We start from the raw sequence: 26376 nt of genomic DNA, 5'->3' as shown, positions 1-26376 counted from the left end.
GCAAACCTGGACATTGGTCATCTAAGACCTCACCCCCCTCCTGTGAGTGTCATCATCAGAGTCCTGCCAATTACCCCTTGTACTCCCTAAAGCCAGTTAATGGACGTGAGTCCTTCTGTCTTTGGAGCCTTCGAATGTGGGCAGAAGAAATTGTGGGACGAAGTTAGCTTTGGCCAAAATGAGTTACTGAGGGAAAGTAGGTGTTTGGGGGGACAGTTCTGATCCCTGGGTTGGACACCAACCAAGCATACCCACTCACCATGGCCTGTGACACTTTTGTGAAGGACAGAGTCCCTGCCTGATGAACACAGGGAAAAGCTTCTCAGCCTGGAAGGCCCTTCGCTCACCTGGAAGATAGTATGGGGAGGCCATAAGCAACCATGCCCTGCGCCTGCCCTTCTCTGCTCTTTGGCCTGTGGACTGATATCTCTGAACCTCAGTGCTTTCATCTTTAAAGAGGCAGCACAGTGAGCCCTGCTATCACAGGTCAGCAGCGGGAAGGGAGGGAATCCACGTTGTATGGTATTACACCCTCGCTGGGATGGTTAGCATTCATTAGTGGCCTGCGGAAGGCAGATGTCAGGGGCCACGGGAAGTGGAGAGACCCGCGGGGGCACAGTTCTGGCATGAGTTTTGGTTTCAAAGTTCACAAGTGACTTTAGTTCATCCTTCTGGGTGGTCCAGGTCAACCCCTGCTAATATGCTGTGGAGTCCATCAGGCCCAGCCAGTGTATGTGAAAAATCCTTAGAGTGTGCATCCTGTATTCTAAGGGCTTTACAATTATCAATGCATATCATCTGTACTATATGAGGTTGGCATTATTATATTCCCATTTTACAGGTGAGGAAATTGAGGCAGAGAGAGATTATTATATAACTTGCCCAGAATCACACAGTGGGTCAGAGCTAGGGCCTGTATCCAGGTAGGTGGCTCCAAAGTCCTGCTCAGACAGCTCCCCTTCCTCCTGTCTCCTACTGTCCGGCTCAGCCCCTTGGGACCTCTTTCTGAAAGGTTAGCCAATGACCCAGCTGCTTCCTGACCTGCCCGCCCACCCCCCACAGCCTGTCCCCGAAACTCAGCTCCAATCATCCACCTTCCAAATTCTGAGCCCCTCATTGGCTTCCTATGGCCAAAACCAAGATTCTTCCCTTCTCCCTGATCATCAGCATCCAGAGCCTTCCAGGACCTGGTACCACCTGACTTTCCAGAATCTCTTATCACCCTCACTGCCCACGTACTGTCTGTCTCCATCAGCCAGACACTTCCTGCTTTCTGACTATGCCTGGGCCTTCCCTGCTGGAATGTCTTTCTCCCCCAAAGAAATCCCACCCACACTGCAAGGCCAGCTCCAGTCTTACCCAGACTCCACCTTTGGGGTCAGACTGGCCGGTCCTCAGTTTACCCATGGCACTTTTACCCGACCAGAGTTGCAGCAGCTCATGGGGACAAGAAGCATTTTATGTCCGTCTGTCAAGGTGTCCTGGGCTACTCAGGTCCTTGCCCTTGGCCTGTGCTGTCAACCCTCTTCCTGTTCCTTTGTATCTGCTAAGAATGGAGTTGCTCTGGCTTCAGAAGGAGGGGAGGGGCTCCAATTCCCTGAACCTCTGCCTCCCCTGTGGTCAGTTCAGTGGAAGCCAGCTTAATACAGACCATTAAAAAATGACTAACAGGTTACAGAAATATTACATTGTTAAAGCCCAAAGATTCCCTAGAAATGATTTTCTCCAACCTCCACCCCCACCACTCGGCCAAGGCCAGAAGTATTGCATGGGCTCTGCTCAGCTTCCTGCTTTGTAGCTGTGTGATCTGGGACAAGATACTTAACCCTCTATGCCTGTGTCCTCAGCTATAAAATTTGAGAATAATGATGTTTTTATCTACCTCTTAGAATTGTTGTGATACTTGAATACGTTGATTTGTGTTCTTAAGACAACGCCTTGTACATAGAAAGTACCATACAAGTGTCATTCATTTGCACAGCCTTCGTCCTTGTCCTTGTCATCATCATCATCATCATCTGTTGAGACCCAGGGCCCAGAGAGATTGTTTTCTTTAACCCAGTGGCACACAGCTGGTAGTCACAAAGCTGGAGCAGCGCGTACCCCTGCAACCAGGTCTCCTCTGTTGCTTTGCCTTCCCTTTCCTTTAGCACGTGTTCCTCGGCAGTGCGTACTCAGGGTCTAAATTGCCACTGGGCTCTGAGGCTGAAGTGAGAGTAGGTCCTAGTGAGGCCCAGCCTTTGCCAGCATGACCCTGCCCACCCGACTCATGGCCCCTCTGCTGGCATCTCTTCCCTTCCTGGCCAGGGCCTGTGCTTAGAGGCTGGACTGGTTTCCCATCCCAAAGAAATGGGCTCACTGGGCTGTTGTGAGAGCCGCTGTCCCTCTGCCTTTCCTTCTCCTCCTTCGGGGCTGTTCTCAGCACAGGAAGGGACAGTGCAATGTTCCTCCTGGGAACATGGAGCCAGTGAGTACTGCTGGGACCAGGGAGCCCCTGTGGCCTCACCCCCACCCCCTGCCAAGCTCTCCTCCTCCCCCAGCTGAGGAACCACTGGGGTCCACAGTGAGACCTTAACACTTCATTTCCAGCCGACTCTAATACTTAGTGACTGAGGCCAGGCAGGGGGCAGAGGACTGGACGTGATGCCCGCCTGCTCCCCAGTGAGGCACTGTGCACATAGGCCATAAATCTGGGGACTTTTACCGTCCTCGCTCAGGACAGATGGGGTCCTCATTGTGGGCTGGAGTGCCTGCAGTTCTCTGAATGAGATGGGACTAGAGGCCCCCGAGCCCTACGAGATGTGTGAAGGCAGAGACCAGGGAGAGGCATGGCAGCAGGGGAAGGGCATGGACAGCTGCTGGGAGGAGGAAGGGTGTCAGGCAGGTCGGAGGACGGGACCTGGGCCTCCAGATGCCATTTTCAAGTCTCTGAGATCTCCCAGGGGGTGAGCTGGAGAATACAAACCCTTCTGAACGTCACACACGGGAGCCGCAAAACTGAGACCTTGTGGGAGATGCTGAACTTGCCACAGGAGTCCTAGGGAGGCCAGAGGAGGCGTCATCTGGGGGTGGGCCTGCTGAGCTCACACGTGGGGAGCGAGAGCACTTGCTGAGAGTTCTGGCTTCTGCCCACCACTGTCTCCAGAGCTGAAGCAATGACAGCAGCAGCAGCTGCAGCTACTGCTCTGTGTCAGGCACTAGACCAAGTGACAAGTTAACCTCAGAACCTTATGTAATAGGCCTTGTCATCACTGTGCCCCCATTTACAAATGGGGAAACTGAGGTACTGGTGGGAGCTTGGTCCAAGGGCACATAGCTAGGATGGGATGATTCCAATCTGAGCCTAGGCCTGGCTGGCTCCAGAGTCTGGCTCTTACCCCTAGGTCAGGGTACTTTTTCACCTTTAGAACTGCACCATGTGAGACCCTTCCCATGGGTAGAGAAGGAGCATTGGTGCTCAGGGGAAATCAGAGAAATTCACCCATGGCTCAGGCCCCCAGGCCAATCCATCGCTCAGCAGCTGTAAGCCACTTTGGTGGTTTTGAACCATTACACAGTTCTAAATTATTTTTATTATTAATCAAATATTTAATTTTTCCCCATAATGGATAGGGGTAGGACACATTAAAGAGTCCCCGGTTTAAGAGGCTGGTTCTTGAGGAACATGAAAGTGGTAATTGTTCTGCAGTTATGCACCATGGGAGTCCCGCGCTTCTGATGGGAGCGCGTGTGGCAGCGCGCGGGGCCCCAGTCGCTGCTCTGGTCTCTGGGTTCTTGGGGGAATCAGAACCATCCACGCTCGCACATGTCATCTGAGTAGAAGCGATTGCAAGCACCTCGTGAGAGCTCTCAGGTCTTGTCATTTAGAAGCAAAGCAAGAAAACAAACAAAGCAAAGAAAACAAAAACAAACCAGCTGATTTTTAGATGAAAACGTAAAATCCAGGAATTCCAAACAATGGGCCATGAACTCAGTTTTCAATGTTTGTTTCTTTTTATGCCTTATATAGTCACACTTTAGCTCACACTTAGTGTGTGTCTGGTGCCAAAGCCACAATGTAATGGTAATATGTCGTTTTTAAATGTCTTGGTAGAAAATCATGCTTTTGCTTTCATAACTCATTTAAAATAAATGAAGGGGAATGCATCACTCGATAAACAGGGAAAGGTCAAAATGTGCCTTTTTTCATGAACCTTGTAATTCAGTTCCTAAATAACATATCAGCCTAAAACCCATGTTTTACATAAAATAACTTCTTTGTCCTATACCACCCAAAATGACAAAATATTTTTAAAATCTCTAAGGGCATTTGCAAGATGATATATTGCTGTGAGAGAAGTTCATAAGCCTAAAAAAATTGACCAAATCTGCGGCTGCCCCATGGAACTGACTCAGTTTCCACAGACGTAAATGTAAGAATAATAAAAATCCGTCCTTTTCCCCACTTGGTGAGGAGGTAGGTCTGATGGTGCCTCAGGCCCTTCCTGGGCAGCAGGATGTTGCTTTGAGAAACTCAACTCTGCAAGTGTTTTCCGAAGTGGCAAAGTGACTTGTTGATGGGCGGAGTTGGATATACAGGGCCCTCCCAGCCTGTGTCCTGCATTGTGGGAGAGTGTGGTTGTGCCAAGATGTCTGAGTTCCACGAGGGACTCCTGGAGCCAACCCTGTGGTGAAAGTCTCCTCTTTAGTTGGTTTGATTTGATTTGGTTTGGTTTGTCTGGTGCATAAGAGATGGATGTAAAAAACATTGCCGCTCAGCCTTGGTTGAATCCAGCCTCTCTCCTAGAATGCTCTCTGCATTTCTCACCTTTTAACCAAATCCTACTCATTTTTTAAAACTTTTAATTTTGACAAAATTTGAGACACAAAAAAGTTACAAGAACAATACAAAGCATCCCCTTACACCCTTCCCTCAGATATTAACATTTTGCCACATTTGCTTTCTCCTTCTCTCTCCTACCCATGATTTCTGGCCCCTTTGAAAATAAGTTGCAGAAATGATGCCCTGTTATCTCTAATTATGTCCTGGCGTATTTCTTTAAAACAAAGGCATTCTCTTTCTGAATCATAGTAGAATGATCAAAATTGGGAAACTAACTTTGGTGCAACTCTGTTTACTAATCTGCAGACTTTATGCATATTTTTTCCATTGATTCTAGTTCATGGGGCACATTCAGCTTCCATGTCTCTTTCGTCTCCTTTGACCGGAAACAGTTCCGAAGTGTTTCTTTGTAGTTTATGGCAGTGCCTCTTTTTAAAGAATAAGGTTAGCTATTTCTGTAGAAGGCCCCTCTGTTTGGCTCTATCTGCTCTTTCCTCATAATCAGATTCAGATTATGTGCGCTTTAGTGGTGTCATGTCCTTCTCCGGGCATCCTGTGAGGAGGCCCCCGCTGTCCACTAATCCCACTGTTGGTAATTTCAACTTCAATCACTCGGTTAAGTTAGTGTTTCAGTTTGTTTAAACTGCTGCAATGCAATATACCAGAGATGGATTGGCTTTGTAAAGGAGATTTATTAAGTTACAAGTTACAGTGCTAAAGCTGTGAAAATGTCCAAATGAAGGCATCAATAAGAGGATACCTTCACTCAAGAAAGGCCAATCGTGTCTGGGGTTTCTCTGCCACATGGGAAAGTGTATGGCAACATCTGCTGGCCTTCTCTCCTGGTTCCATTGCTTTCAACTTTTGATTTCAGCGGCTTTCTCTCTAAGCGTCCAGGGGTTCTCTCTTAGCTTCCCTTGGCTCTCTTGGCTACCGGCTCTTTTAGTTATTGTGAGTCCTTGCTTAACATCTCCGAGGGCATTTCTGTCTGCTCTCTGTGTTGGTTCTCCAAGAATCCGTGCTTTCTCTAGAAGGTCTCCCTCGTAAAGGCTCCAATAAGCAGATTAATACCCATCTTGACTGGGTGGGGTCATATCACCATGGAAACAACCTAATCAAGAGGCGCCACTCACAATTGATCTGTGCCCACAAGATTGGATTAAAAGAACATGGCTTTTCTGGGGTACATAACAGCTTCAAACCAGCGTAGGTGGTGTCCGCCAAGTTTCTCTATGTGAATTTACATTTTTTTCTGTTGTACTTAAGAACTATTTGGTGGAGAGATACTTTGAGAATATGCAAATATCCTAGTTTTCCTCAAACTTCCATCCGCTAGCATCCGTTGAGGATTCTTGCCTGAAACAGTTGTGATGATGATGGTTGCCAAATAGTGACTTTCTCATTCTACCACTCCTAAATTTACTAGTTGGCCTGTTCTATAAGGGAGAGTCTGGGGTTGATTGTGAACTCACTGCTTTAAGCCCCAGGACCCCAACACTTGGGGGGTGGGAAGAGCAAGACCTTGTCACCTGTCTGACTGCCCCTGAATGTATACAGTCCACCTTGGCTGGGTGGGGGTTTAACAGGAAAGCAATCAGCATCTGGCTACAACCCCTCCGGCATTTTGGAAGATTCTGGCCCGAGAAACCATCTGCTGGAAAGCGGTGTCCTGAGATGGAAGGGCTGGGTCAGGGTTTGTGACATGCGTGAAACCGTTGAGTCCTTGAGTGGTTCCTCATCAGCGGCAGCATCCTGCTGTGGACCTATCAGTTCCACCAGCTCTGGCTGAAAAATGTGGCCCGAGGGAAACCCAGCTCCAGCTAACTCCATTTCCCTATTTCCTCCCTCCCAGGACAGAAGAGCAGCCCTTAGGGAGGAGCAGACCTGTCAGTAATGAAGTTGTGCGGGGCTGTCCTGGGAGGGCAGCTGGTCTGCGAGGGCTAATGGAGTGAGGCCGGCCGGCAGTGGCAGCGTGTTCCTCGTGTTCCTCGAGAGCCCCGATGCTCAGTGGGGCTCGGCCACCCACAAAGCAGAAACAGCTCAAGCACTGAATGGGGCTGCTCTGCTCCCCAGAGAAAGGAACCGTTCCTCCCCCAGCTTTCACGGGGCCTCTGCAGGGTTCTTGTGCTGCCGACAGAGTTCATCGCATTGCACTTTGGTCATCCCTTTCACGCATGTTCCTGTCCCATTCCCGCACCCCCACCCCCTTGCAGGCTCCCTTGGGGACCCCCCCAGGCTCCGGACTCTGTCCTTCTTCAGATATGCTTCTTGTATGTCCTGTCCCTTAGGGTCCTTTGTCTGGGATTCCAAGGTCAAGCTTGCTGCTGTGATAAAATACCCCAGGTTAAAAGGAGAGTTCTAAATCTCTCTTCCTTTTCCTCTCCCAGACCATGTGCATTGACTGAAATGGGAGGGCACGGTGCTGATCTTGAATCTGGAGTGGGGACAGGTGGGTGGGAAGCTATGTGGCCACTCTGGCTCTCAACCCTTGCCTCCTCGACAGCTGCCTGTGTCACAGTTAGGAGGGCTGGACTTGTAGGGAGGGGTTGGGCATTAGGCAAGAGGGGAGGTTTTTCATCAAGTCAGTGTCCGGCAAAATGCTGCTCATGGCCACACAGCAGTGGATAGAGGCGTGTTTTCATCCAGGCACAAAGGACTGGGAGCCCTGGGTGAACAGGTCAGGGCGCCAGCCCCACCCGAGCTCCAGGGCAGAGCCGCAGCTCCTCTGCAGGACTGAGAGGTGATTCTCTCCATCCCCGCTTCTCTGCCTCCATCCTGCTATCAGCCAGGCAGACGTTTCTGCTGTTCTCCCTCTGCTCTGCAGACCCTTCTCTCCACCCACCTCCTCCAGGAAGCCTTCCCTCACCCCCACCTTCAGACCACATCAGGCACCATGTCTTGCCTCATGCTGTTGGTTATGGGTTTTTGAGTAGATGTAGCAATCCTGCCACTAGAAGCTAAACTGCTTCATAGCTGCCCCATTCCCCTCCACATAACACATACACGTGTTTGATGATTGACTGATTTTAGGATTGCAAAGTAAGACTCTTAAATTTGTGAGGTGCTACCCTGATTTGAGGATAGAGGAAGCCTGAAAGACAATATTCTCTTTCTTTTTCATTTATAAGTTGGATCAAATGTGGTTTTAAATGAATAAGGGATAAATTAGTTGAGAAGGGAGCAGTGGATAGCCAGCTTGCCAGCAACAGCAGACACTCTAAAGCCCAATACCTCCGTTTCAGCTAGCTCCCCAGTGGGTTACAAGCTAGGAAATGTGGGAAACTCCAGCAGGAAGGCTTGAATGGAAGCTCTGCGAGCCAGGAGGGGCAGAGGTTTGCTGGGGGTAGGGGAAAGACTTGCGTTGGGGCTCGGTGGGGAAGGCAGCCAGCATGCGTGCTGAGGCTGACGAGGTGCGTTCTTTGTCCCACAGGCAACCCTGTTACTTCAGGGTTCTGGGGTCAATATCAATTTCATGGCCAGGCCTCCAAGTGAAGCATTCAGTTCAGAAAGTCTGAAAGAAAAGGAATTGGCTTGTTCAAGAGGCCGTCGCTCTTCCTAAATTGCCCTCATCTGCGATGACGTAATGGAGAAAGTAATCCTTTCTGCCAGGCACAAAATGGACATGGGCAAATTAAAATGCCCAGTTCTGCATGTTTCCCAATTTTCCCTACTCAACTCATTTTAAGTAATGGTGAGCATCTTCCTGGAAGAGCGCAAAAGAGCCTGTCACTCAGTGTCCCTCCGGGCAGGTGAAATGTGCCAAAGAGCAGGGTCCCCTGAGTCACGAAATCAGGGTTCACATCCTGGTCCCAGAGGGGCCACTGTTCAGCCTCTCAGGAGGGTGAGGGGTCGTCCCCGGGTGGTTTAGAGGATTAAATGGGAGCACGTGTGCCCTTGTCAATTAGTAACCACTCCATCCATTTGTTTTGTCTGAATTCAGTGGAGACTTGTGAGCAGGTGAGCTGTACATGATGATGATAAATCCAGTAGTACATACCGTGCATTGGGCCCTGTGCTGTTCACAGCCTTCACTTCATTTCCCCTTTGCTCTGTCCTGAGAGTGAGGACTGGGGAGGGAAGCCCAAGGTGTGGGCTGGCAGGGGGCTGAAGGCAAAGCTCCATTCCCTGGGAAGGGAATGTGAGAGGCCGAGTAAGGGGCCTCTGAGACAGGTACCTCCCAGATGTCGACCCACTCCATCCTCATCCTCTCAGCCGCCCCATGTAGGTATTCCGAGGTTCATTTTCTTGATAAGAAGACTGAGGCACAGAGATAAGGCACCCTATCCAAGGTCACCCAGCTGGACAGGGGCAAAAAACAGAATTTGAACCCAGGTGTGTCTGATTCTCAAGGCTTTTTCACTGCATCATGCTGCCTCCCCACATGAAGACTCTTTGGAGGGCTGCTGAAATCCAAGAGGGCTTCCTGGATGAGGTGCTCATTGGAGAATGGTAGTGGGAGGCATCAGAATAGCTAACTGCTGGCCCGTGATTGGGCACCCCCAGTGACAGGAGCACGCTGCACTCCCAGGCAGCCCCCTTCATTGTGTGGCAGCTCTCTCTGGGAGAAAGTTCCTCCTTTAAGTGGGCCTGGCATGCAACTCTGGCCCTTCCCTCCAGTAGCCACTCCCATATTTCAGAGTCCCTACAACTGGGTCATGCCTGGGACTCGAGATTTAAAACACCTCTTGGGAGACTTTCTCACCATCCTTTTTCTCCTTTGTCCTACCCCTTCCAGTTTGAGGGCCCTTCCACGACAGGGAGATGGTGAAATTAGAATAGGCAGTGAAAAGGGTCAGTTCTTAGGTGGTTCTCTGAAGTCAGTCATCTTTAGATGGAATACCATAGGGTCAGCTGAGGCCCTTTGACCAGAATGCTGAGTTCCGTCATGGTGGACACTGATGCCCAGGCTTTAGCTGGGGGGGGAGGGGGGGGGTAAAGGAATCCTGTGAGACCCGTGGGCAGTGTTTCCCCTGGGATAATGGCGGTAGGTGTTTAGTGATGACTAGACTAGCTTTATGATGGGAAACTGGGTCCAAAGTGCAGTCCTTAATGGTGAGAATTAGAATGAAAGCCAGAGCTGGGCGTTCTGGAAGTTTCTTCCTTGAATACTAGCACGTGAAACAACCTCTGTTTCCCCTTGGCTTCAGTTCTCCCACCTGTGCTATGGGAGAGCTAATGCTTACCACTTCATCTGCGTATCTAAGGGATTTGTGCTATATTGCTTGGGAAAGCAGTGCAACGTGATATTATTACAGGTGAACACGAATATAGCACAGATAGCACTTACATATATCAACTCCTTGAAAGTAACAACCTTATGAAATATAGGTACTGTAATTGTCCCATTTTACAGATGAAAAAACTGTGTCCCAGAGAGGTCAAGGAATTTGCCCACGGTTGCACAGCTAGAAGTGCAGAACCAGGATTGGAACTCTGAGAGTCTGGCTCTGAAGTCTGTACTCTGAACTACTACAGTATGTGGCCTCTCGGCATACCCTGGGGTGGGGGGGGGGCAGTTGTTGAACTCCTTCTCTATTCCAGGTGGTAAAGGACTGTGACAGAAGGCCCTGCTGTGGGGCAAGTTCCCACCCACAGCTGGGCCTCCTGTGTTCTTTGGGAGTTGTGGTTGGTGGGAGCTGGTAGGATCGAAGGCTCCAGCAGGTGGCATCACCAGATTTTGCTTCCAGCTATTGATTCACGTGACTCACCCAATTTAGCTACAGGTTGTAGGAGCCAGAAAAGCCAGCGTCTCTGCAGAGACTTCCGCGACGCCTCCTTGGCAGGCCTTTGCCAGCCTCTGGAGTGAGCGCCCAGGGCGAGCACACAGCTCAGGGGGAAGCCCTGACTCGCCAGCAGGCTGTAGCGAGGGCCCACAGCCCGGCCTCCAAGACTGCAGGGCCTGGCTGGGCCGAGCGGAAGGGCGAGGACCTTCCCCTGGAAACGCTCGGCGAGGTTCTGCCGGAGCCTGACAGCTCCCCAGGGCAGCCGCGTGCTCTTCCCATGACATCACGCTGCCTCAGGACCTTTGAGGCTGAGGATTCTTGGAATGCCTGATTCACTCTGGAACAAAAATAATGCCTCTTCCTACAATGTGCCTTTGTTCCCCGAAGGCTTTCTGGACTTTATTTTGCTGAATCCTCAGACCGGCCTTATGATCCAGGCAGGAATCAGAGAGAAGGTGGGTACCCACCCTGTGAAGCACCTTGAGTGGGGACAGGTGTCCCACTTCTGCAGGTGTGAGTGCTGAGACAGGGATTGTCTCAAATTGGTGCTGGGCGAACTAGGCTGAGAGCCTTGAAATTCAGTGGAGCTGAGAGGAAGCCCTGAGAGATGCCTTAGCAGTTGAGTGAGTTTAGATCCCCCCCCCCATCTGATATCTCAAAGTAAGCTATTTTCCTGTGGCCTTCTGTGCTGTCCCCAAGAGGGAGGGAGGTGGCAGGCTCCTGCAGTTCATCCCCCCACCACCAGGGTGTACCATTGAAGCCTGAAAGTTCTGAAAACTCAACTTGCCCCCTGCCTTGCCTAACAAGCTGGAGCCACAGAAAACAACAGACTGTGGTGGGGAAAGGATCGGTCCTGGCACAGATGGAAACCAGAGGATCATGTGTGGCTCCTGTGGTTCTCCCCGGACACAGTGGAGCCAAGCCCTGAAGGCCGGACTTCCAAATTCCAACCCAGAACTTCCATCCAGAGCCTTCCCAGGCACTTCCCTCCCTCATCCTCAGCTTGCCCATTCCCAGTGGGCTCAGCTGAGCCTTAAGCCCTTGCCTCTGCAGATCTAATCCCTGCTCCCTGCCATGGCCACAGCCAAACTGTGCTGCCACAAGGCCAGCCCACAGCCTCCTGCCCCACTGACCTTTGACCAAGGCCTGAAGATTTCTGGCTTTGGGTCTCAGTGGCTCAACACTGGTCTACAGGCTGCCCCGAGTCCTCCAAACCCTGGAACAGGCTTCAAAACCTTGAGGCAGCAGAACATGGAGTGCAGAGGTATATGTTCTCAAGCTCAACTTCCTAAGCTCAAACCCAAGTTCTGCTTCTTCTGTGCTGTGTGGCTCCAAGCATGTTACTTACCCTTTGTGTGCCTTACTGACCTCACTGTAAAATGGGGTGAACAATAGTACCTCCCTCTTATGGTTAAATAAAAGCCATTCCTGGCATATTGTAAGTGCTTTGCGTATGTCAGCTATTCTTTCACCCTTACTCCACATCCCTGAAATATTAGAACTTAACATGCATTTTTTTGCAATCTCTGTTCCAGGCCCATTACCTCAGGGCAGCCACATGGGGCCCCACTGCCCTGCTGTTGCCATCTGCTTTTGAACAAGGGGCCCTGCGTTTTCCTTTTGCACCCCACCCCACCAATTATGTAGCTGGTCCTGCCTCCAGGCCTCCCAGACCAGGGCAGGCCCCTGTGCTGTTCTCATCTTCCTTTCCTTCTTAGCTCTTATATTGGTTGAAGCTAGATACCTGATTCTATAATTAATGGATTAGTGTCTTTCTCTTCAAGTGGATCCTAAGCAGCTTATTGGGGTCGTTACCATCTTCGCAGGGCCTGCTACAACCGCTGTGTGTGTGTGTGTGTGTGTGTGTGTGTGTGTGTGTGTATTGGCGGGGGTGGGGTGGGGTGTAGTTTGCCCTGTTTACTAGGAAAGCTGAAAAAGGCTCCCTGGGGCTACCTTAGGTGAAGCTGAACTTTGAAGCCTGGATGGGATTCGGAGGAGGTGTTGAGAGATTCCTTAGAAAAAGCCAAACAGCTTTTTGTTACCACCTCCCCCAACTCCCTGGGCAGGTTCTGGGAGCTGATGACCTTGGCCAAGCTCACCGACGTCTGTTAAACCTCCAGGTGGAGAACCTCAGCACATGTTTAATGAATGAAAGAGTAAATGAACCAGCCAGTTCCCTCATCATTCTTTCCTTCATTCAATCACTCTGTAATTGATGAAAAAAGTATTTTTTCTCTGCATGCAGGGACAGAAGTGCCAGTCACGCCCTCTAATTTCCATCCCAAAGCCTCCCTTTGGACAGGTATTCATCTAGTTTCTAAAGCTTTCAATCCATGGTGTGAAATATTAGAACTTACATGTATTTTTTTTGCCTTGGTTGGCAGAGACCTCCATCCTGAATTATTTCCTACCCAACTCTTAGCAAAAAGGGAGCAATATAACTATTGGAATGGGGGAGTCTGAAGTTTGGCTGACCACTCGTGGCAGCGGGAATGTTCCTGAGGCGTGTTAGCATACCTTCCCCCCAGCATGACGATGTTGGTGCAGTTGTGTTGATGATGACGCTGATGAGATGATGACCTGGACAATTACAGGGCATTTCAGTGGCCTAAGTCTTTGTAGTGATGCTCCCTTGTTCTCCTGCTGAGATGTCAGATGATAATTGTTGAATCCAGACATACAGAGTTTGAGACAGTACATTGGAGCAGAAACACAGGCCTGAGTTCGAATGCAGGTTTCGCCACTAACTGGCTGGATCACCTATGGGAATAACCTTGATTTTTTTCATCTGCAAAACTGTCATGCTTCCTCTCATATCATCCCCACCATCACCATGCCTGAGAGGGACAGAGAGGCATAATCCTCAGGCCACAGTGAGCAGTCACACCAGGATTGGAGCTGGCAAGGAACGTCGCAAGGGACAACTCAGCATGCTTCGATCATCTCCTTCGGCTGTGGTGTGCAGTAGGAGCTCAGTTATCACGGACCATTGTGATCCTTTCTCCTGTGATAAGCCAATGTCCATTTTCCCTTGGTTGGTTCCCAAAGAGAGAAAAAGTCATCTCCCATATTCTCTGCCTTAAGTTTCCCATTCATTGTGCAAACTGCCGTGGGCGTGTGTGGCACTCGGGTCCCCGCATGCCGACTCGGGCGGAGCAGCCTGCGAGCCACAGAGAAGCCCCTGCCTGTGCCGCTGGGTGTCACCTCAACCCTTGCCTTGTTCCTCGGTGGCTGGGCAGAGAGGGAGGGGCCAAGCAGGGTGGGTTGAGGTGGGCAGGAGCGGACACAGCTAAGCTAGTAATAAGTAGTCATCACTTTTCCTGAAGGCAAGGAATATGAGCCTGTGCATAGTTTTAAAACCACTTGCCCTAGGAATTTTGCTTTCAGAAATTTTTAAGCAGACCTACAAATTATGTGGTGAAACATTCGACATTGAGAGAACCATATAAGTCCGTGGACCTCGGAATATCTAGTTGGGAACGATTGTGAAATTAAAAAAAACAGCGGAGAAATCTTTGTCTGCCTTTGGACCACTGTTAAAACCATTTTTAAAAACAAAATCTGAAGTTATTCTTCCTATACCCACCTCCCAAAATGCAGCTGTGTTCTTCTGAGAATTTTTTTTTTAATATATATGAAAGAGTCTTAGAGTGAAACAAGACATCTGATTTCAGAACCCAAAGAAGAAAGAATAAACTAAATGAGCAATGGAAAAAGTATAAACTGATGATTTTCATTCTCAAAAACAAAACAAAACATTTCCCTAAGAGCAGGTGTTGCCAGCAGCACAAATAGAATATTAATCTTATCTCCCAAGCCATTCCCCGGAGAGAAATCTCCCCCAAGAAAAGATTAGAGCCTGCAATAGACAGGAAGGAGGGATTTTGCCCCTTTTGCTTGCAGTGTTCAGAACTTCTTGTTTGGTCTGTCTCTGAAATGTGGATCCACATATCCTTGTATCTGAGATTAAAGGCAGTTTCCTGGTCAGGCCGCCAGGAGCAAAGGTGGCCCATCTCCAGCCCAGCCAAACCTAAGCCCACAGGTTTCGTGGTGAGCAGCCAGCTGGCCCCTGGTATGTAGGTGTCAATGAAACCCAGTGCCAGCAAACACAGAAGAGAGAAGAGCTGGTTTGGGCCAGCTCAACCAGAAACCGCTGACAAATATTTGTGAATGGCCGGAGCAGGAAGCCTGAACCTCGTCTCGGGGCATGAGCCCAGCCCCAAGTCTGCTCGGTAGCCAGGGCCCCCTCGGTCTTTGCAGGCATGGAACGGGAGCTCTCCTGTGGCCATCACCACGTGGTCCCAGCTGTAAATCAGTCCCTCCCTCTTGAGAGGGTAGGCCCGAGGGCCAATGCGAGGCTGACTAGAGGTGGCTGCTGGGTGCTGTGGTCAGCTGATGACTCACTGCACTCCTGGAAACTTCTGGAAGGCTCTCTGCTGTGGGACCTCACCTCCTGGAGCCTCACTTGGCTTATCTGTAAAATGGAAAGAAAGATTACTGACCTGTCTGCACATAGAAGCCAGTACCAATGATTGCTTGCCCTGAGAACTAAGCAGAGCCTTGGGTAGGAAGGAGAAAGAGGAAGAAAAAAAAAGAGAGGCCCAGTCCCCCTTGCCTGCAATGGCATCTGAGCTCTTCCCTGCCCTTGCAGGGCCCACCCAGCCAATTCCATCGCCATTCAGCCCCATATCAAGCTTGCATTCTTTAGTTCATCATGATTCCTTAAGAGGGAATCCTTGAGGATGGATGTGCTGGCTCCCCCTACTGCCCACAGACGTCCTCGTGTGTGCTTGTTGATTGACTGTAAAAAAGAGCTGCCACCCAGAATGAGTGAGTCCGAAAATCCATGAGGGGCATTCTTAGTCATTACTATACTGACAGAACTGGCTCCAAGTTCTTTCGGACCAGAGAGGACATGAAATTCCAGGCCTCCAAAATTTCCAGCCCAACTTTACAGGGATGAACAGCAGAAGCTCAGCAAGACCTAGCTGATTTCATCCTGAGCCCCTGACTGCCAGCCATGCAGAAATTACCTCCTTCCCCACATAGGTGGAGAGAAGTTATTGTCTGGGGAGTCATGGAGGGAGGACAGAGGAGGAGAAATCCCTGATGGTAAGTGGGAAGCCAGCCAGTTTCAAGAAAGATGCTGGGAAGGGCTTGGTCACCCATCCTTTGGGGATATTCCTTGGGCCATACCTGCAGGCACCACAAAAATTCTAAATAAGGATGACAGAAGTTGTGAGAATAGAGCATTATCTGCCAGGGAACTTCCAAGGTTCCTCTCTGGGCATAAAAATAACTCACATTCAGAGAACAAAGAGAGTGGGAGGAAAAGGGGCCAATTAATTGGAAGTAATTAAAAAATTAAATAGGGAAAACTCACAAAAGTGGCAGGCACGTGGTACCCTTGGGAATATTCTCAGATGAAAGAACACTAAAATAATTTGTCACCAGCAAACCTGCCCCAAAAGTATGGCTAAAAGAAGCTCTCTAAACAAAAAGGAAAGTTTTAAAGAAGGAGCATTGGGTAAGAAAAAAGAACATGATAATCAAAAATATGGTTAAATACAATAGGCTTTGGAGCAAATCCAGTAGACTTTCCTTCTCCTCTTGAGTTTTTAAGATTATTGTCAATGGTTGAAGCAAAAATTATAATACTGTCTGATGTGGTTTTAAATGTATAGAGAGGATTGTAAACCTTGACAAACAAACATGCGAACATAATTATATAGAGTAGAAATATATAAGACAATTATAAACAGCGGAGGATAAAAGAATGTAAAGAGGGGTAGATTTCCTGTACTTCACATGAACTGGTAAAATAACAACAGCAGTAGAGTGTGACAAGTTGTACCCTATAAAAGCTAGACAAAAGGATATACTCAGAAGCACTATGTATAAGTCAAAGGGAATTTTAAACAATATTAAAGGCAGGAAAAAGAAAATAGAACAACAAGAAAACAAAGAAATAAAATGGAAGGCATAAACCCTAACATATCAATAGTTAAATTAAATTTAAATAGGTTAAGTGTACCAATTAAAAGACAGAGCTGGGCTGGTGAGTTCAAAAATGTGACCCTATAGGAAATACAAGAAACTCACTTCAAATATCACAATATAAGAAGGCTGAAAGTTAAAAGATTGAAAAATGTATCATGCAAACAAATCATAAGGGAAGCAGGAGTGGCTATATTAAATCAGACAAAGTAGACTCAAAACAGAGAAAATTACTAGAGACTGAGCAGGGCATTATATAATGATAAAAAGTTCAACCCACCAAGAAGACATAGCATCTTAAATGTGTGTCCACCAAAGGATATAGCTGCAAAATAGGTGAAACAAAAACTGATAAAAATGAAAGTAGAAATAGACAAAGCCAACATTTTGTTGGACATTTCAATACTCCTTTCTCAACAACTGATGAAACAACTAGATAGAAAATCAGCAAACATATAGAAGAACGCGACAATGCCATCAGCCAAGAGGATGGAGTTGACATTTATAGTACACGCCACAGCAGCGGCAGAATACACATGATTTTCAAGGGCCCACAGAACATACACCAGGATAGAACATATCCTAGGCCATAAAGCAAACCTCAGCAAATGTAGAAGAATTACAATCATAAAAATCTGTTCTCTGACCACAATGTGTCAAACTAGAAATTAGTAACAGAAAGATCATAGGAAAATCTCCAAACACTTGGAAACTAAACAACACATTTCTGAATAATCTGTGAGTCATAGAGGAAGAGGTCTCAAGGGAATTTTAATAATACACTGAACTGAATGAAAATGAAAATGCAGCATATCACAGTTAGGAGACAGTTAAAGTAGTGCCCAGAGGGAAATTTATAGTACTAAATGTATACACTAGAACAGAGGAGAGGTTCAAATCAATAATCTAAGCTCATACCTTGAGAACCTAGAAAAAGCAGATCAAAGTAAACCAAAGCAAGCAGAAAGAAAGAAATGATAAGCAGAAATCAATGACAGTGAAAACAGAAAATCAGTGAAACAAAGAGCTAGCTTTTTAAAAGATCAATAAAATTGGCAAACTTCTAGTGATGACAAAGAAAAAGAGAGAAGACACAAACTACCAATATAAAGGAAAGAAACGGGATATCAGTCAGACTCTGCAGGCATCAAAAGGATCATAAAGTAATACTATGAAAAACTCTACCTACAGAAATATGATAACTTAGATTAAAGGAAGGAACCAATTCCTCAAAAAACACAAACTATCAAAGCTTACCCAATATGAAATAAATTATTTGAATAGCCTGTAAGTTCTAAAGAATTGATTAGTATTTTAAAACTCTCCCATACTAAATCTCCAGGCCCATATGGTTTCACTGAAAAACTCCAACGATGTTAAAAAAAAAAAAAAACGCCAGTGCTACACAATTTCTTCCACAAAATAGAAGAACAGGGAACACTTCCCAAGGCATTTCATGAAGCTAGTATTATCATCTTCATATTCTTACCAAAATCAGAAGCAGTACAAAAAAAGAAGACTACAGACCAGTAATCCTCAACAATGTAGATACGCAAATCCATATATAAAAAAGAATTAAACACCATGACCAAAGAACGCAAGGCTAATTCAGTATTTTAATTTAGAATATCCTATTCTAAAACCAATCAATGCAACCCATCATATTAACAGGCTAAAGAAGAAAAATCATGTGATCATATCAATTGATGTGAAAGAAAACACTTGGCAAAATTCAACGTCCATTCATGATAAACTCAGTCAAGTAATAAAGAGGAGCTTCCTTAATATGATTAAGAGTATCTACAAAAACTTGAAGGACTGACTACTTGCCTCCTAAGATAAGAAATGAAGCAAGGATATTCACTCTCCCCACTCTTAATCAAATTTACTAGAAGTCTAGCCAATGCAATAAGGCAAGGAAAGGATATATAAGTCTACAGATAAAAGAAGAAATAAATCTTGCAGATGGCAAGATTGTTCATGTAGAAAATATCAAAGAATCAGCAAAAAAAAAAACCCTCCTAGAACAAATAAGTGAGTTCTGCAAGGTTGCAAATAAAAGATAAATATTTAAAAAGGTAGTAGTAATGAATACAAGAACACTGAAATTAAAAATTCAATACCATTTACACATGCTCAAAAAATAATTTAGAGAATATTTCCCAAAACTCAATAAGAAAAAAAGTCAAGTTAGAAAATGATTAAAGCACAAAGAGACATTTCCCTAAAGAGGGTATATGGATGGCAAATGAGCACATGAAAAGATTTTCAACATCATTAGCCGCTAGGGAACTGTAAATTAAAACTACAATGAGCTATCATTACATACCTATTAGAATATCGAAAATAAAATATGGTGATAACAACAGATGCTGGTGAGGATGCAGAGAAACTGGATCCTATATTCACTGTTGATGGGAATGTAGAATGTTTTGGTACAGCTGCTCTGGGAAACAGTTTGGCAGTTTCTTAAAAAATTAAATATGCAACTACCGTACAGTCTAGCAATTGCACTCCTGGGTATTTATCCCAGAGAAATGAAAAGTTATAATTCACGCAGAAACTTGTACTTGAATGTCCATAGCAGCTTTAATCATAGTAAGAACCCAAAACTGGGAGCAACCAGATATCCTTCAATAGATGAATGATTAAACAAACTGGTACATCCATACTGTGAAATACTACTCAGCAATACAAAGGAATAAACTATTGATACATGCTTAAATCTCCAGGGAATTGTGTTGAGGGGGAAACTGCAAATTGCAAAAGGTTACATATTGTATGATTCTGCTTATACAACATTATAGAAGTGGAGAACAGATAGTGGTTGCCAAGGTTTGAAGAGGATGTAGGGGTGGGAGGAAAGTCGGCATGTCTGTGAAAGGCAACATAAGAGAGCCTTACCGTGGTGGGGGAGCTCTGCATCATGACTGTCAGTGTCAGTATCCCAGTGTGATCATGTACTAGAGTTTGCAAGATGTTATTGGGGGGAAACTGGGTAAAGGGATTTCTCTCTATACAACCACATGTGAATCTGTAAGTATCTCTGAATTAAGAGTTCAATCTTTTTTTAATAAAAGCACTTTTATTTAGAAAACAAATTTTAAAAAGAAGAAAATAAAAACCCTTATCCCATCTGCCAGAGATCACTATTTGTTAGCATTTTGGTGTCTGTTCTAGTTTGCTAGCTACCAGAAGGCAATATACCAGAAATGGGATGGCTTTTAAAAGGGGGAATTTAATAAGTTGCTAGTTTACAATTCTAAGGCTGAGGAAATGTCCCAATTAAAACAAGTCTCTCGAAATGTCCAATCTAACACATCCAGGGAAAGATACCTTGGTTCAAGAAGGCCAATGAAGTTCAGGGTTTCTCTCTCAAGTGGAAGGGCACGTGGTGGACACGGTCAGGGTCTCTCTCAGCTGGAAGGGCACATGGCAAACACGGCGTCATCTGCTAGCTTTCTCTCCTGGCTTCCTGTTTCGTGAAGCTCCCTGGAAGGTGTTTTCCTTCTTCATCTTCAAAAGTTGCTGGCTGGTGGACTCTGTTTCTCGTGGCTACGTTGTTCTGCTCTCTCAGAATCTCCTCATTCTCCAAAATGTTTCTTCTTTTATAGGATTCCAGTAAACTAATCAAGACCTACCCAAATGGGTGGAAACACGTCTCCACCTAATCCAGTTTAACAACCAGTATTGATTGAGTCACGTCTCCAGAGAGATGATCTAATTACAGTTTCGAACATGCAGTACTGAATAGGGATTAGAAGAAACAGCTGCTTTTACAAAATGGGATTAGGATTAAAACATGACTTTTCTAGGGTCCATATATCCTTTCAAACTGGCACAGTGTATATATCCTTCTGGATTTTTCTGTGCATATAAATACTTGTCTTAAAAAATGACACCATATTCCACATATTATAACATGAAGTTTCTTCCATCGACAAGAAAGAACCTTTTGCCATGTCCCTTATTACTCCACATTCAGTTTTTCACTGTCACAGGCTCTGCTGTGATGAACATTTCGTACCTAAATCCTGTGCACATTCTTGAGTATTTCCTTTGGATAAATTGCCACAAGTGGAATTGCAGGGTCAAATGTGTTCGTGTTCTGGAAGCTTTTGAAACAAATTGTCAAACTTCTCTCCAGAAAGATTAAACCAATTTCTACTTCTATCTGTGCAGTGCATTGCGTATTGTATGTTACCATTTGTGTAGAAACAAAAACAATACCCTACACCCTTACCCCACTTAGCAACTTTACTTCATTTCTGAAATTCTCAACATTAAGTGGAAACTTTTCAATTAAATATTATATCTCATTAACTTTAATGGAAAAACATGAGGATGAGATTAACCCCAACCCGAGATATCCCCATATTTTCACAAATAAAAAAAAAAATTATGGATCAATGAAATCAAGTTTATGTAAGTAATGAACAATAATTTGAAAGTAAAGAAGTACAGTTTGTTCATACAATGCAGTGCATAGGGTGGTGCAGTGGTGGCTCAGTGGCAGGGTTCTCGCCTGCCATGCCGGAGACCCAGGTTCGATTCCTGATACCTGTCCATGCAAAAAAAGAGAAAAAGAAAGAAAGAAAAAAATGCAGTGCATGACAGTCTGTGGTACCCACCAAAGGGACAGTTGTGAGGAAGGCTTTGAGAAGGTAAAGCCTCTGCACATTTTTTCACCAACTTCACAACTTTTGAGGGGCTATGGTTGGTTATCTTACACTCCAACTGCACTTAAAATCAAGTTACAGTGCAGAAAATACCCAGAGAGTGAAATGAAAGTTAAACACGGGAGAGGTTGGCAGGATGTGGCGGGTCGTGAGCAGCTCCCTTCCCGCCCCTCCCCACGCCTCCCCACCCCGGCCTGCCTGCCGTCCACAAATCAAAACCCCTGGTGTCCGCCGCGGGAGACACAACTCAAATTTGTTCCATATGACATTCTCTGCTTAGAAACTGTTGTGTCAAGTAAATTGGTGAGCCTGTCTTTGCCTTAAACCGTAATGTTGAAATATCACTTCTTAGAGCATATTTATTTAGTGGGTTTGGGGGGAAAAAGTCAATGTTAAAAAAAAAAAAAGGAGTGGCTTGAAAAGTGATGTAACTTGTCAAGAGCCATTATGATGAAAAGTCATGAAGCGGGGTGGGGGGTGGTTTGTTCTTAGAACAAGTCTGTGTGTGTGTCTCCGCTTGAGCGTGCACAGATTATGTCTGGAAGATTCATAGAATGGTCACAGTCACTTGTGGAGGATATACTTGGTGGCTGGGAACAGAGGTGCGATGGTTCACATGTTATCTTTTGTGTCTTTTAAATTTTGTCCCAGGTGCATGTATTCATGAATATTTTCAGAAGTGAATAAAATACGTGTTTTAAGTGGAAGTGTTGAAATAAATCTTCCTCGGGGACAGGGACCTCCCTGCCCGTCTGCCACATTCTCATTGCAGAGCGTGGCACACAGTAGGTGCTCAATAAATGTCTGTTAAAAGAACAAGCAGATGACCGCAGCCACGAGTTCGTGTTGTGATGTGGGGATGCAGGGCCCTGGCCCGCCCACCCCGTGGTCCCCGGGCCCCCGACCCCCTCTCTTTCTCTTCCTTTGCTTTGCAGACGGCAGCAGAGACCCCCAGGAGGAAACAAGCCCCAGCAGCACGGCGATCACCAGCCGGGCAGTGCCAAACACAACAGAGACCACCAGAAATCCTACCAGGGGGGCTCCACAGCCCACCCCTCAGGGAGGCCCACCCACCACGGCTACAGCCAGAACCGGCGCTGGCACCATGGCAACACGAAGCACCCACCAGGCGACAAGGGGGAGGCAGGTGCCCACCGCAATGCCAAAGAGCCCGTGGCCCTCGAGAGCTCAAAACTCGAGGACTCCTCAGGGGACACCGGGCACAGCGGCCTCGAGATCCCCCGCAGCCCTGGTGCCCCGGCCCCAGTAGCTTCCGAGAGGCTCCCCCCTCAGCAGCCAGGGGGTCCAGAGGCCGAGGCAAAGCGTAAAGACAGTATTATTCCTGAGCGCGTCGGCGAGCGGCCCAGAATTACCCTGCTCCAGTCTTCCAAAGACAGGCTGCGACGAAGGCTAAAAGAAAAGGTACCGGTAATTGAATTTTAATTGTTCTCTTGCAGCTGGGCAGACAGCCAAGAGGTAGGCACTTTGGTGGGTGGGTTTGGGGTAGGGCCTCACCGGTTCTAGGGCCTGGGATGCTGTGTGGAGGGAAGCGGGGGTGTCTATGTGGACACGCCATGTCTGAATACCACTGTGTTTTATACCGTCAGCCCCCAGAGGTGAGCCTGAGGTCGGGGCTGGCTGCCCTAGGCCGGCTCTGCATGAATCCCTCCAGCATATTCTGACCCCTTTGTCAGCTCCTCACCTCCTGGCCCGCCAAGAGGCCCAGGGTGTGTACTTGGCCTGTGAGAGGGGGAAAGAAAGGGGCACATGCCTGAGGGATGACGGAGGGATGCAGGGAAGATCTGGTCTTTCCCGTGAGCATTTTCTGGGATCAGATTCTGCCCTGTTAGTGCTAAAGGGCTTTTGGGGGAAACATTGAGCTTATGAAATAAGGACTGATGCTTCTCTCCGAGGTAAGTACGATGCAAGCTCTGGTCCCCAGGATTGAGAGCAAAGGGAAATTGTGTAGAGTGGGACTGGCTGGCTCAGCTTGCCACTTCCTGCCTTCATCCCTGGGCAGTACCTTCCGTGGGCAGATATCCCATGTCCATGGATGGAAGCCAACCCAGGGACTCAGATTAGCCTTCCTTGGAGAAGTGGGTGTGTTTGGGAGAGTTTGGGGAGAAGAAGCAGAACATCCAAGGTTCAATCCTTACTTAAGAGTCAGTTCTCAACTGAGAGACTAGTTGTGCTTGGAACTCAATCCCTAAACGGTAGGACTCAGGGAAAGCTGTAGATCTTCCAGGCTAACCTCCTCAAATGACTGGGGAGGAAGCAGACCTGGAGAGGTAAAACCAGCTGCCCAAAGCCACGTGGCTACCATGTAGCTAGATGCAGAGAGCAGGGCCTAGAACTCCGGTCAGTTGCCTCCCAGCCTAGTACTTTGTTGAGAACAGAAGGGTCACTTTGAAGGTCCTCATCCTGCCCTTCCCATCCCAGCTGTTAATATTATATTCTTAACCATCAATCTATGATGTTTGAGTAAATACTTTTGAGACTGTCAAATGCCATTTTGTGCCTTCTCCAGCCCCTGGACTGGCCCAGTTGCAATGAAACCTTATTAAAGTATACAGTTTTTGTCTGAAGTTTCCCTCCTAGTAATGTGAGCTGGTACCTTGGAGGATTCCTTGGTATTTGTGTATAGAGGGCACAGGGCTGGTTCACATGGAACCCTTTATCGGGAGAATGCGACTGTCCTTGGGCTATAGGAGCTGAGGTTGGAGGACAGGGTGGCCAGCAGGCATTTGGGTTACTGCTCTCCTGCCTGACCTAGCCTTCTGACCCTCATTTTCTTTTTGGTCCAACTTCCTATTTGTTGTCTTATTTTATCTTTTATAAATCTCATTAGATCATTTCTGGATTAAGACATCTGATGGATAAATAGGCAAACAACCAAACAAGAAAAGACAATGTATAGGAGAATCCTAGGGAAGAGCTAGAGATCACAGAAGGATCAGCCCAGGATACCGTTAGGCCAAGCAAAAGGTCAACAGAGAGCCTGTGGGGCCTCCAGAGTCCCTGGCAGCCTAAGCGTTTCTGAAGGGTTCTGACCTCAGGTTCGAGGCGGGTAGGCCTGGGTCCCTTCTGGGGGCGGCTGCCCTCCCCCCACCGGGCTCCTACTCGGTTTCACTCAGGCGTGGCCTGGTTTGTCTCCTGTGCCCCAAGGACGACGTGGCGGTGGAGACGCCCAGCCCACAGCAGAACAAGATGGACAAGCTGATAGAGATCCTGAACAGCATGAGAAACAACAGCAGCGACGTGGACACCAAGCTCACCACCTTCATGGAGGAGGCCCAGAACTCCACCAACTCCGAGGAGATGCTGGGCGAGATCGTGCGGACCATCTACCAGAAGGCCGTGTCGGACCGCAGCTTCGCCTTCACGGCCGCCAAGCTCTGCGACAAGATGGCACTCTTCATGGTGGAGGGGACCAAGTTCCGGAGCCTTCTCCTCAACATGCTTCAGGTAACCAGGCCCGGCAGCCGCCGCCGCGCCTTCTGCGCCAAGGAGGGCGTGGGGGGGGGGCACCTGAGGGCGGGCTGCAGGCTCTGGCCATGGGTGAACTTTCACCACGTTCCACTTGGCGAATTAATGATAGAGGCGCTGAAGGGGCAAGGGGCAAGCGAAGGTTGCGTATGTTTGTGTGGGTGTTCCATGGTTACCACGGACCAATATAATTTTATAGGTGCTCTGTGTTGAGGTGAGGTGCATGTCACCTGCCATGCCCTCGCTCTGTTGTCATGATAAAAGGATTGTCCCTTGGTCTTTACTGGACTTGTTCTTTGATCTCTGTGTCATCTGAGGAGCCGCGGACTTGCCGTGGGCTATCTGCGGTCTCTCTCTTTCCCTCCTGCTCCCCAGGACCACTGTCCACACCTTGGAGCTGTGCAGTTGGTTGTAGCTGAGGCTGCAGTGGGTGTGAGCGGAAGGCACCGTGAGGAAGCCATATGGGTACAAGAAAGGGACAGTCCGTCTATGCATTGTGGTTCCCGAAACCGATTTCAGGGCAGTAGAAAGCGAGCAAGTCTGAGATTGTCTTGTTCCTCAGTACTTTCCCGCTCACGACCCCTTCCCCTCAAGAAAGCTTCACTTCCTCCTTCTCATTCCTGCTTCCATTAATACCAGTGCCCAGGGATGGTTTCAACAGTGTGGTCACGTGATGGGTGTGTGTGTGTGACGGCTGTGGGTGTGGTGTGTGTGTGTGTGTGAGTGTGTGTTGTGTGTGATGGCTATGGGTACATGCGGGTGTGGGATGTGTGCGTGTGTGATGGCTGTGGGTGTGACGTGTGTGGGATGGCTCTGGGTATGGGATGGGTGTGTGTGCAGGTGTGTGTGGGGGTGTGTGAAGGGTGTGGGCGCTGCACTTACACCACGCCCACAGTTTCCTTTCACAGTGGGGAGCTGAGTGAATATCTGCTGTCCAGTCGTGGTTGGGCCCCAGAGCTGGTGGCATCAGGGAGGGGCGCAGGGGCACCCCAGGCTGTCCTTGGAGACTCTTGGCAGGTCTTCTCTCTTCCTTCTTGTACCTTAAAGACTAGTTAAGCTACTAACTGGGTTTTTCGTCAGAGTGAAGTATGGAGGTGACTTGGAAGCTATGAAGTGAAGGGAGAATTACAGAGCCAGAAGGAAGTCCTCCAGGTCTGTCTTAACTAGGCTGCCCAAATGATTTATCCCCCAAGCAGGACCCTTCTGGGGGTCAAAGGGGCCTCTATTCACAATGACACCTTGGCAACAGGCATAACCTGGACTGTCCTGAAAAAACAGGGGCACGAGGTCCCCTAACCTCACCCACCCCGGACTCATTCTGCTGTTGTTTCCATAAAAGCCCTGGGGAAGGAGCTGCTGCACGGTTTGGCATGCTGCCTGCAGGGCTCCATCCCCCTGTCCTCTCCCCTTCGGGGTGAGTCTCGTTGGCTGCCATGTGAGTCCTCCCCTGGCCGGCTGGGGCGCTGCCCTCCAGCTCCCGGGCCCTGATCAGGTTCCCATTCCTGGACCGCCCACACTCCCCTGGTGACGAATTCCCACATTACCTGAGGGATTTGCACACTGGGCATGGTCCTCGCAGGCCGGAATGTCCTGGGAGCGTGGAGGGTGACGGATGGGGAGAAGTGTGTCTGCCACCGACTGCCTGGCACCGGGGAGACAGGGACAGGAG

The 26376-nt window shown here is 47.9% G+C and overlaps 1 protein-coding gene across 5 annotated transcripts in view; it reads left to right on the top strand.

Moving 5' to 3' along the window:
* CTIF (cap binding complex dependent translation initiation factor) overlaps positions 1–26376 on the top strand; it is a 350579-nt gene that overhangs the window by 217732 nt on the left and 106471 nt on the right. For 4 of the 5 annotated variants that reach the window (XM_077135514.1, XM_077135512.1, XM_077135513.1 and 1 more), the window contains 2 exons: positions 22157–22649; positions 24387–24686. In XM_077135514.1, coding sequence (XP_076991629.1) covers positions 22157–22649; positions 24387–24686 — 793 coding nt within the window. The remainder of the gene's footprint in view (positions 1–22156; positions 22650–24386; positions 24687–26376) is intronic. The other variant, XM_077135516.1, reaches the window with a different exon arrangement.

Source organism: Tamandua tetradactyla, chromosome 18, assembly GCF_023851605.1.
Source record: "Tamandua tetradactyla isolate mTamTet1 chromosome 18, mTamTet1.pri, whole genome shotgun sequence".
In the NCBI taxonomy this organism is placed as follows: domain Eukaryota; kingdom Metazoa; phylum Chordata; class Mammalia; order Pilosa; family Myrmecophagidae; genus Tamandua; species Tamandua tetradactyla.
The sequence above is the reverse complement of the archived record's forward strand: the minus strand, read 5'-3'. Positions and strand labels throughout refer to the sequence as shown.